The 16,034-nt window shown below is 38.5% G+C and overlaps 1 protein-coding gene across 4 annotated transcripts in view; it reads right to left on the minus strand.

Moving 5' to 3' along the window:
* jade2 (jade family PHD finger 2) overlaps window positions 1-16,034 on the minus strand; it is a 312,027-nt gene that overhangs the window by 116,213 nt on the left and 179,780 nt on the right. For all 4 annotated transcript variants that reach the window (XM_041800778.1, XM_041800775.1, XM_041800776.1 and 1 more), the window contains 4 exons: window positions 15,803-15,957; window positions 10,741-10,952; window positions 7,270-7,437; window positions 1,505-1,621 (listed from right to left, as the gene is read on the minus strand). In XM_041800778.1, the coding sequence (XP_041656712.1) occupies window positions 1,505-1,621; window positions 7,270-7,437; window positions 10,741-10,952; window positions 15,803-15,957 (652 nt within the window). The remainder of the gene's footprint in view (window positions 1-1,504; window positions 1,622-7,269; window positions 7,438-10,740; window positions 10,953-15,802; window positions 15,958-16,034) is intronic.

Genomic DNA, 16,034 nt, shown 5'->3' on the forward strand with positions numbered 1-16,034 from the left:
AGACTTCCACATTTTCTCTCGAGAGGTGAAAAGGTGGATTTTAAGGAGTCAGTCTTGTCAGCATTAATCTTCTAAATCACTGTTTTATAACTATGAAGAATATCATATTTTAATGATTTTACTTTATGTAATTTGATCTCTTTTACCTTGAAATGTATTGTGGCTGAATGAATGCTGTGTGCGTGCATGCTCGTTTGATTATGATTGATTGATTCTGTATTTCGTTGTCATTGTTTACCTGCCCAGGGACTACAGATGGAAATTAGCTAGCAAGCTAAATCTGGTACGAAGCATCTTTTCTCTTTTGAGACTAATGTCATTTTGTACATTGTCCCTGACACAAATAAATTAAATGAACTAAACTAAAAAATAGCTTTTGAGAGTAAGTAGGCTTACCTATATGTGGGTGGGCATGCATCAGAATGTACAGCAAATGTGAGAAAACTCAAGCAGAGCGTACTGATAGTACAAAAACATAAGAAACATTTCATTAGGTGTCAGTGCAATTTAAACAACTAAAATCAAAAACCACTGAATACTGTGTTTCTGTTTGCCTGGGCATTAAAACTGGTTTTGATACCATTTGATTTGAAAAAAATCCTGTTGAAGATTGAACTTCTGGTACTGTGATCATCCTAGTAAACATGCAGATATAATAAAGGCTAGAAACATGCAAAAGAATACCAACAAAAAACAGGAAAAGTGACATAAAGCTGTGAATCTTTCTTGTTCTTAATCATGAATAGCAGGACTCAGAGCTACACATAGCATTCCCAATCACAAAATTTTTTTATTGTCTGCTGCAGAAAAAAAATTTGCAATTTACTTGTTCCTTCTCTGAAATAAAATAAGATAATTATAATGATAATTAAAAATAATTATCCTTATTGTCCTAATTAATAATTGATAAAACATAAATAAGGTGTAAGTTTAAAAAATGCTCAATAGGTAAAGTTGGTCATCTCGTAATCTGAAGGTTGTGGGTTTGATCCCCAGCTCATCCAGTCATATGTCGTTGTGTCCTTGGGCAAGACACTTTACCCCAATTTTCTCCTACTGCTGCGCCAGTGGCTTGTAAATGGGTATGGAAGTGTATGAATGAGATTAGCTAATACTGATGGCCAATTCTCCATAGCAACCTCTGCCATCAGTGAATGAATGTGTGAGTGAATGGGTGTGAATGGGTAGGTGTGACCTGCAGTATAAACGCGCTTTGAGTAGTCAGATGACTAGAAAAGTGCTATACAAGCTCAAGTCTAAGTCCATTTACCATATAAATGTAGCATAAAACTTATTGGAATTAATGGAGCTGAGTATGTGGGTTTGCGCCCATCAAAAATAAGGCAAGTACTAAGGTGTTCAAATAAATAAGTGCTATTTTATTTAGCACAGTAGTAGTAATTCAAATGAATGACATTTCACTGCAAAAATACAACTGATCGTTCCTTACATAATGATAAAAACAGAAGGCATGATCGATGTAATGAAAAGACATCTGACTTACCTGTATGCAGGTTCCTGTGTGTTCTCGACACAGACTACAGGAAAGAGCCCAGCGGCTTGCAGGGATGTGGGACACCTTGGTAATGGGCTCCATCTTCTCTGGACAGCCTATACTGACCTACAACAGACACAGAGCAGGGAAAAACACATTAAAGTCATTAAGTGCATGAAGTGCATCAGAACAGATCAGAAGAGACAATGAAAGGTTTTGTTCATTTTCGTCTGAATTTTTCAAAAGCAGAAATGAATCTTTTATATAGCTGGACTGCTTAATTGGTCAAAACAAAAGAGAACTGGAAACATTTTATTGGGCCCTTGGATGCTTCTGATAGTGAGCAGGGCCAAATGTGCTGCTTGCAGAAACATTTTTGTAAAGACCAGGATGGCTGACTCTTTTAGCACTTCTTTGGCCCCAAACTTGTTCCACCAAATAAAACCACAGAGTCATTGACCTGTGCCAACTAGCAGGGCAGAATAGAGCAGAGAGCACTCATCAACAAAGTGCCATTCCTTCCTTCCTTCCTCTGCTGCCCGTTTCTTTCCAAAACTCTCATTCCACCTCTTTCACATTAACTTATTCTCATATTTTCAACTCAGCTCTCCTTCCTCGTCCTTCATGCTTGCATCAACAAGCTGACGACTGATTTCCGCAGGTCATGCCCCTCCCTCTCTTCATCTATCCACTCGTCCTTCTATCTGATTTTTTCTTTTCCTCCGCTCATCTGCTCATCCACAGAACAAGCATGACACGGCCTCGGCTCTTTCTTTTGTTATTGATGCTTTTTTCAGAAGTGCACTCGCTCAGAGTAGGGGTCAATTTTCACTCCATTGAGGATGTCAATAGAGAGTGGTGTTCAGACAATGATGCCACAGCTGCCATCGTCAATGTTCCCTTTCTTTCATACAGCTGACGTACGCAGCAATCAATGGCAAAAGGATTTACAGTTTTTCAAAACGATGTTTAATTGATTGGATTGTTGTCGACCCTGAAGCCAACACATGCAGCACAGACGGTATCTAGGCAGCAACGCAGACAGACACATATAGGGAAACTGTTCAGTATGGCATTCATGGTTCTCATGAATTGTGTTTTCTTGCATTCAATTAGCTTTCATGTATTATGTTTTTCTCTGGATTGTCTCCGTTTGTTTGTCTGTGAGTTTCACATGCTGGGATAAAGAAACACAGCAATGCAGGAAATATTCAGTCCGGGATCCAGAAGCAACACTTGCTTAGGGCCAAATGTGAACTGGTTTTTGGGGTAAATGTGTTTATATCACATTTGGTGTAACAGCAGCTTCTTTCTCCTGCTTCTCTGCTGTCTGCATGTCAGAGCTTCGCTGCAGTGCTCTGACACTAACCAACATGATTCACACACACACAAACAGGAACAGCATCCACACAACACTGCTGAGGGGAAACCAACAATATTCAGAACCCTTGAAATTCTTGGTTGATGAAATGCATCATTGTGGTGTTAAAAACATTTACTAACAATGAATCCAGGTGTAGATTTTAGGGAATTTGAGATCAGCTAAAACCATCCCGATCATTGTTTACAGAGATAACAGTTTTGATATTTCAATGTGAGTCATTATGGAGAGCTGAAGTGGGTAACTCTGGCACAACCTAACCAACTTCAAAGGTGCATGGAGGATGAAAAAAGTCTTGAAGAGAACAGAAATCTCCAGCAACACCTGTAGTTTAGGGAACGACTTTATTTATGTGTGTTACTATCAAATGGTTGATAAAAATGCTCTATAATAAACCTCCCGCCACTAGAGACCACTGTAGCTTCACTTAATGGCCGCAGCCTTCCTCTCTGACCCTTCACTGCCGGATGTAAACAATGAGAAGGTCTCCGGTGGCTAACCTTTCAGCATATAGTAGGAAGACTTCAGTACGACAGTTTTCCAAATTAGTAAATGGAAATAAAGTGAGATGTGGGCTGTCGAGGGTTAAGCTCACTATTAACTACTCACCCGAAGTGAAAAGAGGACAAATATCAAAGCACGATATTAATCTGCAAAGAGGAACGAAGGCGCTAGCAGCGCTAGCTTTCAATGCTAGCGTGGCCCACTCTTCTTTGAGTTCTCTCATCTTTAGACTAGTTTTAACTTTTCTAAATATAGATTTACGTTTAATCTACTAGGTAATTATACCGCTAAGAACATCCCTAACCAATACTAGCTCAGTTACACACAGACTGTCTTGTGTTAGACTGCGATGCGTTCATGGTCTACCGCAAACTGTAGGATGGATTTGGATCGGTCACTTGGATCAGCGTTGTCAGTAAGATATCCGATTTATTAATTACGTCCATATCGGACCCAATACCGATATTGGATCGGATTGGTCCCATCCCTAATGCTAAGTTTACAGCAGAAACAAATGGATTAAAAATGAATAAAAAAGACATTCAGCATCTGAGTTACTGTATTTAATCTTTAAAGACCCTGCAAAGTCACCCAAGTTCCAGGCTTGATAGAAAAGCCTCCGTTTGGGCTAAAAAGGCATGGATAGTGTCATTAGAATGACACAATGGCACACTGCAAGAGAAAAAAAGTAAGTGGCTATGATTTATGGTTAAAGAATTATTAAACTTTAAACTTTTTGTGTGGGATAAGACAGCATCAGTCTCAGAGGGTTACACACATGTTCATTAATAACACATTTAGACCTGTGGTCACCTGGAAACACCCTCTACACCTCAATATTGTTCAAAAATGACCTCCAAAAACTTTTGCAAATAACCACAGAATTTCAAGGAGGGCAGAAAGATTTATTGTTTTTCTATCCTAATGATGATGTGCACATGCAGAATAGTCACATTGCGAGGACGTTTGAAAGTCTCTGTGTGTGTGGACTTTAGCCAAAATCACACTTTTTATTGTTTCCATGATGAACATGCATTAAAGTCTGCCTGTAATCATCATCAGAAGTCAAAGAAGTGAGCTCTGAACAGCACTCTGTGTGTCTACTTAAGTCAGGCTTCAGGTGCAGTGCTGCTGTCACTTCACAGGTATGACCTTTTAGACAGGTACCAACGGAGGCCAGTCCTAGGTGAGTTGATTCCAGCTACAAATGACACCTCATCCCAGCGCTTGCTAATAAACGGATTATTCACGGCTACCATTTGTATATTACAGCTTAAAAGTGTATGCTGAAGCATGCCAGTCACAGCAGCTGAGCATTTGTTTAACCATCAGTTGCACTTTTAGGCTTTTACATGCCAGCTAAAGTAACTTTGAATATCATTTGAAATGGTTGATGACATTGAAGGAACACAGTGGTGAGTTTATTTGTAGAACTGATGAAGAAACGAGTCCCTCAATCCATCTGCTCTGTCTCCACTCAACCTCATCCTCCGTATGCATGTCTGTGTGTCAGATCTGCTGTCAGAAGGCTGCAAAGCGCAATATTTGAAATCTGAAAAATGACATAAGGACCCAATAAGAGAAAAATGTTTATTCTTTTCATCTAAATGTAATCAAAGCACACAAACTTCACTTCTTGCCAATTTCTGCTCGTTCTACATGTGGCCCTGCATGGCCAAGCTGGTGATGGAAAAGAAAATCCGCACAGCTGGTCTGGCTCAGCCAAAAGTCATAGTGGAAAAGCTCCAGTACACCTCATCAAAACCATGTAAGGGTATTTTCAGGAGTGAAAAGGACTTGTTTTTCACGTCAATTCCACAACTCTCCCTCTTATGAAGTTTTATCAATACCTAAAGTATCTAAACTCAGGGCTTTAGTTTTTTTTTCCACTGTGCACTGGTGTGTGGTGTCTATGTGTGCATACACATGCTGGTCTAAAGCTCATCAGTTTCCAGAAGATCAAATTCAAGCCCCAATTACTTCACATTTCAAAGCCATTTGATGGAAAACTGACAAAATTCTAAATCACTCTGGTAGAAATGGGGAGAAATCAGAGTTAAATGAAAAGACACTTTAAAAAGGGGGCCTCAGAGTATTTGAGTGTGGGTGTGCTAAAAAGCCATTAAAAGAGAGACATCTCTAGGGGCAAAAGGCGGCTACAAGCGCTGCAGGGGGACTGTACAGTTTTGAAGGCTGGGTGGTGTGTTCACGCTCACAAACACAAATACAATTACGCACAAACATGCATCCTGTTCAGCATTCTCTATGAATGACACTTTCACAAACAGAGCCTGCTTTCTGGAAATTTCCACTTCTATCACATTCAGTAGAAATCTACAAACGTGTGTTGTGTTTGTTTGTAAAGATGTCAGCTATTAACACTTATTCACTTCATGCAGAAGCACACACAACTACATTTTCACAAGCATACACACACAAACACGCACAGACATGCAAATGATCTTTTCTTCCCTCCACGGTAGGAAGAGAAAACAAAAGCGAACGGAGCAACGAAAACAATTAGCCCAATCAAGGGTGACAGAAGGCAATTAGAAGTAAAAGGTTTGAGCTGCCAAAAGCTACTCTATTAGTGCAAAATCTGCTGCTGGAGTGCATTGTTGAATAGGCTGAGGACACATGACTGACTGCCTTAACAGTTTAAAGGTGTGTGCAAAGCGTGAAGCAACATCCGTCCCTGAACTTCTGAATGAGCGGCTGCTTTGTGTCTGTTTAGAGCCTTCAGGTGAGAGACGTTTCCAAGGAACCATCAAGACACATCAAGTCAAAATTACAGCTGCTTTGCTCTGTGCTTGACAAATGGTGTGAATCAAGTCATATTTTCTGCAGCCTCTAAAGAGGCAGGTCTTGACTGAAGGAGCAACATTAAGTGTTGGAGGCATTCACAGCAAACAAAGAAATGCAGGTGGAACTAAACTAACAGGTGTGAGAAAGTCTCGTCTTGGCAACATTAGCCATAAATGCTGCACTTTTTCCAAGTACACTCTCACACCTTATGTGCTATGAAAGAATTCTGGATCACTGTAATTACACCATCTCTCCATATTGACTGTGAAGCATTACACTCATTGAGGGGCTGAATCATAAAAATGTAAAGCAAAACTCCAAATCCTGCTCATTTAAGAGAATGCATTCAAAGTTGAGCTGATAGGGAAATGAAACAGATGACAAAGTGAAGCGACCTTGGAAGGTAAGGGATCAAAAAGATAGAAAATTGAAGGTCAGAGGATGGTAAAGAACAGAGTCCCAAAGTTTGTTCTTTGCCACTTGTCCGCAGTGACACCATCAATTTAGTGTATACCCAAATGGCCATGTCTGTGATTATCCTCTCTACAGTGTAGGTCTACTTTCTTGGTGCTGTATGCATGCTTGCTGCGTGAATAAAACAAACAAAACTAAACATGACTGCCTGGAAGATGATTCATTTTTGATTTAGCTATAGCCCCTTTAATACTGCATATTCAAAACTGGACAGGCAGACTGGTAGGGCAAATGGGCTCTACTGATGTACCACTAGAGGTAGTAATAGAGGCGTAACAGGGGCAAAGCATGGTTGCTGTAATATGTCAATGCTGTACTGCTGGAAGGAGGCTGTAATGCAAAGTAAGATAGATACCAGAACACCAATATCCCACCATTGAGAGGTTCAATGTAATGTCAGGTCAGGTCACAAAGTGTATCGATTGCAGATATAAAGACATCCACAAACTAGAAGATAACACCTGAAGCCACTCATGTGCTCATGGGCTCATCTTTGATTGAAATAATCATGTTAGCAACCATTACAGTATAAAACAAACACTCTGAGTTCTAGCCCGCCCATGACAGAAAAAGAAACTAGGATGATAATGTAGTCTTTCTTGGGCCTCACCTCAGGGATCCATAAGGCACAACTGACGTGGACCCACTTGGTTCCACTGCGGGTGGGCTTGAGGGCCCCCCCTCTCTTGGGGCAAAGCAGACATTTGGGCTGGACGCCCAGAGCGCAGGTCCGACACAGCCAGTTCCCCTGGGGTACCTTCAGGATGCCATAACACGCCTGCAGCAGAGTCAAAGAGAGAGAGAAATTATAAAGTGAAGAAGAAACACTAACATCTCATAACTTGTTAAGTTTGTCTTTATATAGTCTAGACAAACTTTGAAGGTAACGACTACGCAAAATTTTGCTTCCTAGTGCAACTTCATTATAGAGATGTCTTGTATGGTTTCAGTATGCCAACTCTCACCACATATTAGAGAAGGAATGATGATTCTTATTATTTGAAAGCTAAATCACATGCAGTGCTAACAAAGGGAGGGTAGATAGCAACAACAAACTTCACATTGACAGGTGGAAACTAAACAAGACATCAAAGACTCCATCTTCATTCACGGCAATTAAAGCAGGTTATTGATCAAAGGGTTTTATTGATCAAACGGAGCACCTCACTCAGCAGGGTGTGTGTTTTTAACCTGCTGAAGGTTAGGGAGACAGACTTATGAGGAAAGCCAGTGTTTTGTGTACTTCCTTTGTACAAACAACAATGACAGCAACAATTTCTTTCACTTACTGTTGCTTTTATTCTAAGTAAATTAAATGTTTGGCACTTCTAGTTTCAACCTAACAAAAATTGATAAACACTGAAGACAATCTATGGAGGAGCAGCTGTTGAGTCCCAGTCATCAGGATTCAAGCTTGTCCCAGAACTGTAAGTCAACTGTAGTATAAATTTTATGTTTTTATGTTAAAATAATTTCAGGTAGTTTAACTGTTACCTGCACTTAGCCAAGCAGTGCTCATGGTTTAAGTTCTACAGGTAATTTTCCTTAAAAAAAAAAAAAAAAAATTTTAATACCGTGATCATCCCCTTCTCTTTCTACATACCTCAGTTGTTATATTCAAACAATTCTTGACTGAGAACTTAGGAAACCAAGAAGACAATATTTGGTGTCAGGTTTCACAGGCCGAAGGGTTTTTCACACACAGAGCACAGGTGCCAGACAAACACAAAACTTAGCCTGCAGGTGGAGGTAACTATTTATATCCAGTGTTATAACAGCAGCAGAGAGGAAGCAGTCTGATTATACTAAAGGTGTCAGTGCCTATGGGACTGACAAACAATTAACACTGTCTGAAAGTGTAACAAATAAATAGAGCCCCTCAAACTTTAGATGTCACTGGTATTTTTATGTGTTTGGTACTGTACAGAAATTTTTCAAGCCTTTGATAAATGATCTTAAAGAGAGATTTGCACATTAGAAGTAAGGCATCTCTGAGGAAAACAGCAAAACATTCACTTTGAACAATCTTGATTTTGAACTCTAAATAAACCAGCAAGCTCCACAGGGTCAATATGCGCACATTTTGAGTGAACTTACGGTCTTTCTGCCAATGTTTGTATTTTTACAGCCCAGGACATGTGATGGAAGCACCTCTGACTACTCTGAAGTCTATTCTCTAAATGTGCCACTGGGTCAGACTGAACAGAGCAGATCGGCCTAAACAGGACGCCAAACATGAGAGTGCACGGAGCATCTGGTCAATTTAAAAAAAAAAAATACCAGTTACAGGCTACTGATTGTATATCAAGAGGTGGAAAAAGAACAAGACTGTCATACTCAAGTAAAAGTACAGTTAACTCAGAAAAAATGTACTTAAATAGAAGTAAGAGCACTTGCTACTCAGGTAAAAGGAAAAAGTAGATCATTCAAAGTTTACCAAAGTACAGAGTAGCCATTTTTGATACCCAAGCTTTCGCAGTAAAACGTGATCTTTCCTTAATGTGCAATTACAACTACAGAATATGGATCTCTGACCAGGCTGTTCATTTTAAGATGTGACTAAACTGTAAGTAAAATACAACAGCTGTTTTTGGGATGAAGTGTGGGATCATCCTCTCATAATGTGCTACTAACCATCATGTGTTGTTGAGCCTGCTCACAGTTCCAAGCACTTCTAGTCAACGAAACCCAGACTTTTTAACTCGTATGAGCCCCTACAGTCATTCCTTATACTATCTGAATCCCCTTGGCATTCCTTTATGTGCCACGAACTGTGCCTTTTCTCAGCGTAATCCTGAATGCCTATTGCACCAAACAAGCTCTCATGTGTCCAGAACAGGATTAAATGTTCAGTTAAAAGTTTCTTTTTTTACCATGACGAGAGAAATTTTAACCATCTGATGAGAGCTGGAGGTGAAAACACCTCAGGATTAATAAACGATGCTCCGTTCAAACGTCAGCAATCAAGATCCCACTTTCACTTCTTGGTGACATGAAATAGAATTAGAGGTAAGTTATTTCAGTTGATGATAGTTTGGCATTATACTTTTTTAATAAGAGAGGTTAAACCAGCCACCCCACTACCTCTGCATATATCCAATCATTAAATCAACATTACATCAAAATAGAAAATGAATTAACAGCTAATCAGTCTTGAACAACAGATTAACATGCTGTTTGTAGGTCCTTTTCTTTATTTCCACACAAACTTTTGAACTCTTGGCCCAGCAGCTCTTGGCTGCACTACGCTGTACTTCAGAAATGGGCACAGTGAGTCAGAGCGGCGCTGTTAGTTCGAGCACATGGGATGCTGCAGACGTAGACCCTGCAGAAATTGTGGATAATGATTACTAGGTTGAATTGTATTTCAGTGTTTCCAGAATGACTTTCTTATTATGTAACACACATTTGAAATTAGGGATACACAATATAACCTGCATGAAATTGTTATCAACAGATATTAGCTAAGAAAGTGAATTATTGATTAGCAGAAATGTTTACAACTGATGTTTTAAACTACAAAAATATGCCTATATGAGCTGTAAATATTTGCCATATGAACAAATAATGTTGTGGCATTTTAGGCTGGACCAACAGACCTACATCAGCATTTTTCCACATTCATCACCATTCCTTATACTTTAAAGTGTGTTTTAAGGAGTGAAATATATTCATTTGTTCAACCTAAAACTTTAAATTGTGAGTTTTTAGTTTTAGGTCTAAGCAACATTTCAATATCGATATCAGTATTGGCTGGAATCAATTCGAAATATATGCATATCGGATATCGGCAAAAATCCGATATTGTGCATCCTTATCTTAAATCCCAAAAGGACAGCTAAGGACAGTTCTAGCTGTCTTGTTTTTCTTCTTAACATTTTAGAAATTCAGCAACACATGTAAAAAAAAAATAACGATAATGAACACAATTTTGCTCTAACTGGAAATCATATTTGTGTGTATTTGATACTCTTCGATTTTTCTTTAAATAAATCAGTGTTCAAAAATAATAAAAAATCATAGCTAACAAGTATTACAACTTTATAGGAAAAGAGGGGAAATTTATTCCTTTATTCCTGACCTGATGAACGCAGACGTTGCACTTATCACAGAAAACCATCTCGTTTCCGTCCTCTCCCTCTGGCGAGCGGCAGACGTCACACACTACGTCTTCGTCATACTCGATGCCCAGTCCTTCCTCCGCCTCTATGGCCTGCCGCATTTTCTCCTCGCACACACTCTCCAGTTCAACCAGAACACACTCCATTGTCAGCTCGTCCAGCTCCGGTAAGGCTGTGAGGGAAAAAGACAAAAATTGGAGTGGGTTAGTTTCTGTTTATCCTCTGGATGTGGAACTCTTGTGAAGCAGGAAAAGACTGAGAAAGGGCAGAAATGGGTAGACTGGAGGAGTATTTTCTTTGTCTGAGTTTTTTTTTTTTTTTTTTTGCTTTATAAAGAATTTTTTCTCTGTGACAAAAACATTTTGTTTTGTGTTGTTCTCCATTGTTCAGAATAGTCAGAAGGTAATAGTTTAGACATTGGCTTTTGAGAAAATACTGAGCCTGAGCAATTTAAACTGAGAGTGCAGGAACAGGGTCAGTACTGAGAGGTTTCTTTTACTTCTTGTTACAGACAAGGATAACATTAATGGGGAAGCTGCTTGAAGGAATCTCAGAATGAGTGAGCCAATGCAACAAATCTCTGTTATTTTTGGCTGGAATACTGTCTCTCACTTTAATTGGAAATGCACACAGCTTTTCTTTGCTAGAACACCTCACACAGGTCACTGTCTGTTTGCTTTGGGCCAGCTTTGGATAAAATGTGCTGAAAATTAGCTGTAGGATGTGGGAGTACGTGGAGCTGCAGACTTCAATCTATCCATAAAAAGCAGAAAAAAATATACATGTGCTCTGTCACTACGAGCCAGCTCACTATAACAGCCAAAAAATGACAAAATTTACCAGCTCTTGCTGACAGCTCTGTTCACCCTACTAATATGTGTCAGGATTAGCATACCTGCTTCATTTGCATCTCAAAGTAATGCCTTGCTTGGAGGCTTGTTAATAGTTAATAAAAACTGATTTATCTGGCAAATGCAAGCTTTCTGACTCATGAAATATAAAGTATTTGAGCTACAGGGAAAGTAAACAGTCTGGTTTCCAGGGCAGTAGCTAACAGATGTAGCATACTATTATCTCATTACATGCAGCAAGATTACCTTATTGTAGAAAATTGGCAACAGAGAGGCATTAAACACAGAGTTTTTTCTGAAATAAAGATGGTCATTTGTGTTTAGAATATATTATGGGGGGGGGGGGGGTTCTATGCCACAATCTTGGCTGCTTGCTGCAAATGAAATTACACCATTACAAATCAAATAACCTGCAGGGTAGAGTTCTACTTTTCCTCACCTCTGGTAAAGAATACATTTAGAGCAAGATAACCATTTTTAAATGCATCAAGATACAGTACATTATTCTTTCACAGTGGTTGCAGTTCCATTTTCTCTGTGGCTTATTTGAAGCAAACTGTTAATGCATCTTAAAAATAATCAAGAATAGCTCATTGCAACTGTAAGAATTTATTGCAACAGCGGAACCTTGTTTGAATTTGTCAAATATGCTCTGACCTCATCACCCCTGCAGATGCAGAAATCTGAGAAGTGGTGAGAAAAGTCACTATGTACATTAAATTGACAAAAGTATTCATCCATCTGCCCATTACACCACCAGGATCTGTGATGACATGATATTCAAATAAATGGACTTTACTATGGAGTTTCCCCCTTTGTGCCGCTCTAACAACCTCCACTCTTCTTGGTAGGCTTTCCCCAAGATTTTTGAATGTTTTGAGATAATTTGTGCCCATTCATTCTGTAGAGCATTTATAAGGTCAGGCACTGATGTTCATCTCAAAGGTGCTCGATGGGGTTGAGGTCAGGGCTCTGTACGGCCAGTCAATGCAGTGTACGTACACTTCATTAAAGACGCACACAATGACGTAATCAGCAAATCATCTGCAATGAAATCTATCGGACAATTTCCTTTACCGAATTTTGTTGACAACTTTGATGAATCATTTCATCCTTGCTTCAAAATAAGTACACATTTAATATTTTCTATGTCTAGACTTATTTTGCAAAGCTGCTTTTGTAATTCCTAAAAATACATCAACTCTCTCTCATTAAAGACAAAACCAACTCAAGTGACCACAATTTTTTTTTTTCAATTTAAGATTTTGAAAATTCTCTTTAACAGGTTCCCCAAAGCTTTTGAATACAAATCTCTAAAATGCACATTCAAATATCTATTAAAACTCGACTACTGCTTTGTTCTGCCTCTCTTGAATCCTCCAAACAGCATTAAATAAACGTCTGCTGTCCTGACTTCTGAACTTGATGATTATTTATTGATTTATTTGGAGGTTTCAACACTCAGTTGGGATTTTTTTCAAGTGGAGCTGAGCATCCTGTGTTTGTGTATCTATTATTTATGTCACTCAATCCTTTCTCAACCAAGAATAAAAACAGCACTTTATTTATTAAGTGTATAAATGCAATAAACACAGTTCATGTGCAATCTAGCTGCAGTTTCTCATTACAAAGTGAGCTTTGATGCACACCAAGCCCTTGTTCTGAAATATGACATATATTTTAGTGTAAACACAAATATCTTCTGCTGATTTAAAGGAAATAATTCAACTTATGAGTCACATATTTGTTTGGCCTTAATCAAGACTTAAACCAGTGAAATATATTTGATGGAGAAGCTGATTATGAAGCAGCTGAGGAAAAAGGAAGTAGAGTTAGATATTAACCTGCATTGACATTTACTTCATGAAGTGAACACTCACACAGGAGGGAGGGAATCAAAGCCACTGTTCACAGTATTTTCAGGGTGTATGTTTGTCTGCAGTCACTCTTCTAACTTTGTTTAGTTTCTTTATCTTTGTTTCCGTGTTGGTGCATGTGACATTTGTGTGCACATGCATATGCACATTAATCCCTGGCTGGATGTGCTCATGACTGCACTTATCTGTCTGAAAGCACCACACATGCGCAGGAAAAATAGGAAAAATATAAAATACATTCAAACAAAAGCGAAACATTTTAAATAAACTTTTATTAAACTATTTTGCATATTCTGCTGCCTCTAATCAGCACAGTTTTCTTGTTTTATCAGTGCCTTTTTCTGTCTGTATTAACATCATGAAGGTAAAAGCATTGAACACACAAACACAAAAGAACACCTAAATCTGCAAAATATGAACACAGTTTTTGCCTATCTTTTACAGCTTTTTATTCTGCAGGTTATACTTTTTATGGATTTTTCTGCACGTTTACCTTATTTTTCAACAAAACAAATGCCATGAAGCCTTGCAGCCTTTTACAGTCTAAAATGTTATAACTGACTTACAGCACACTTCACAGAGTTTGTTGCTGCTGTCATGGCCTACTTTTCTGCCAGAAACTTCATTTCCTCTAAGCTGATTCATCATAAATCAAATCAACCTCATCTCTGAGTCTAAATGAAAAAGGTGTTCAAATAACCCAATTATGTGTAATTACCATGCATGATTAGTATTTACAGTTTAAGCACACGTTCTGAATGTACACTTGAAAACTACAGTAAGCAGTGAGCTGAAATAAAATCTGCTGAATCATCCCATGAATCCTGCGCTGCACAGCCTCAGCCAACAGAACCAATCAACCATCTGTTTGTTTGCTCTAGCAATGAAGGTTGAGTCTGTGTGTGGTTTGATTTAAGGAAAATGTGTGTCCTAGAAATAGGGCCTTAAACCCCAGCAGGGATTTATAAACACAATTACTGCTCTTTATCAGAAAGCAGCCCATCAGATATGGATTATAATGGAGGGAGATGGGAGAGATGCTCAGGGTCAGCGGTCGTCACCATGACAAACATGGAGAAAGGAGCAAAGCTGAGGAGAGAGGAGACGCAAGTGACACAGGAGTGGAGAAGAGGAGGAATGATAAGAAAGAGAAGGATAGCAACAGAAATACTACATAATGAGAGCAAGAAATAGGGAAAATATACAGTAAATTTAAAGCACAAAGTGCAGAGCATCTACAGTTTCCACACTGAAATAAAAATTGGTAGCTCACATATGCAGTGTTTTTGGGCAGTGAAGAAGAATTTCCAGATTTTAATGCTAACATTTAACAAGGTTAAACAAAACAAAATATAAAGTTGAAGTAAACGGTATTGGATTGGTGCATAAACTGGTGTACTTGCCAATACCAAAAACTAGTATCGGAATTGGAACAACTCTACTTTGTACTGTTTGAATTTATTTTGATGCACCCTCAATGGTATCTTGAATTTAAAAAAAGGTTGATTGACTTTTTATTTTTATTGAATTTTAGTGCTGCTATCAGCAATTTTCACCTCACAAATAATAGGGAAAAAAGTATCTCTATTTATTGAGCATTTTCGTGATCACCAGTTTTAGGGCTAAACTAAATGTAATACTTTTATCACAACTGCTAATAAAATAAATAATTAGTCATTTAAAATTAGAAAAATCAACAATACTGATATTGGGCACTATTATTCCAGTCATTTATCAGGAATATGGCACAATTGCAGCCCTTATGAAAAGAGGTGCAATGGTTTTTGTATTTGTCCCAACCTGTCACCTTGGTGCTTGTAGTCTGAATTTAAAAGAAAAAAAGATAACACTACATTTGAAGGAGTATGCATAAAAGTGGCATTACACTGTCATTATCATGAAATGACACCTGTCATTCACATGAAGGAGGCTTTATGGATGTCAATGAATGTGGTCATCATTTGGTCAGTTATGTCACCTTTAATGCAAAGTTGACCTTGTTTGGTAAATCATTGTCATATCAACTTCACAAAATAACCTATTTTCTTCATTATTTCAATTAACATGTCATAGCAGACCTGATCATCAAACTTAAAGAAACAATTTAGCCTTAAATATTGTAATTACATTTACCTTTCATTTATGATTGGTCTTGACATTAGCTGTCCTCAGACCATTATTAAAGTGTAATGAACAATTTTTCTGACTTCTAATAAAGTGAGACACTTTGGATTCATTGATTGGAATAAGAAGTTTTATGTTTGTAATCAGGCAGTTTCTCTATTAATACTTACCCATCTGTCTGAACTCATTGTTAACCAGCTCCAACCAGGCAACATCCAGGTCATCTAGGTCGTAGCAGCTGTAGCGCTGAGTGGGGGGGTGCTGGGTGTCGCCCTCCCTCTCCGGTCGGTTGTTGGACAGACCACCTGATGATTCTGGCAATGCCCTGGCACAAAAAAAAAGATACATGCAGACTTTATCACATTGTCCGGAAACACAGGAAAAAAACAAGGAGCCACAACT

The sequence above is a fragment of the Cheilinus undulatus genome, linkage group 12, assembly GCF_018320785.1.
Source record: "Cheilinus undulatus linkage group 12, ASM1832078v1, whole genome shotgun sequence".
NCBI lineage: Eukaryota > Metazoa > Chordata > Actinopteri > Labriformes > Labridae > Cheilinus > Cheilinus undulatus.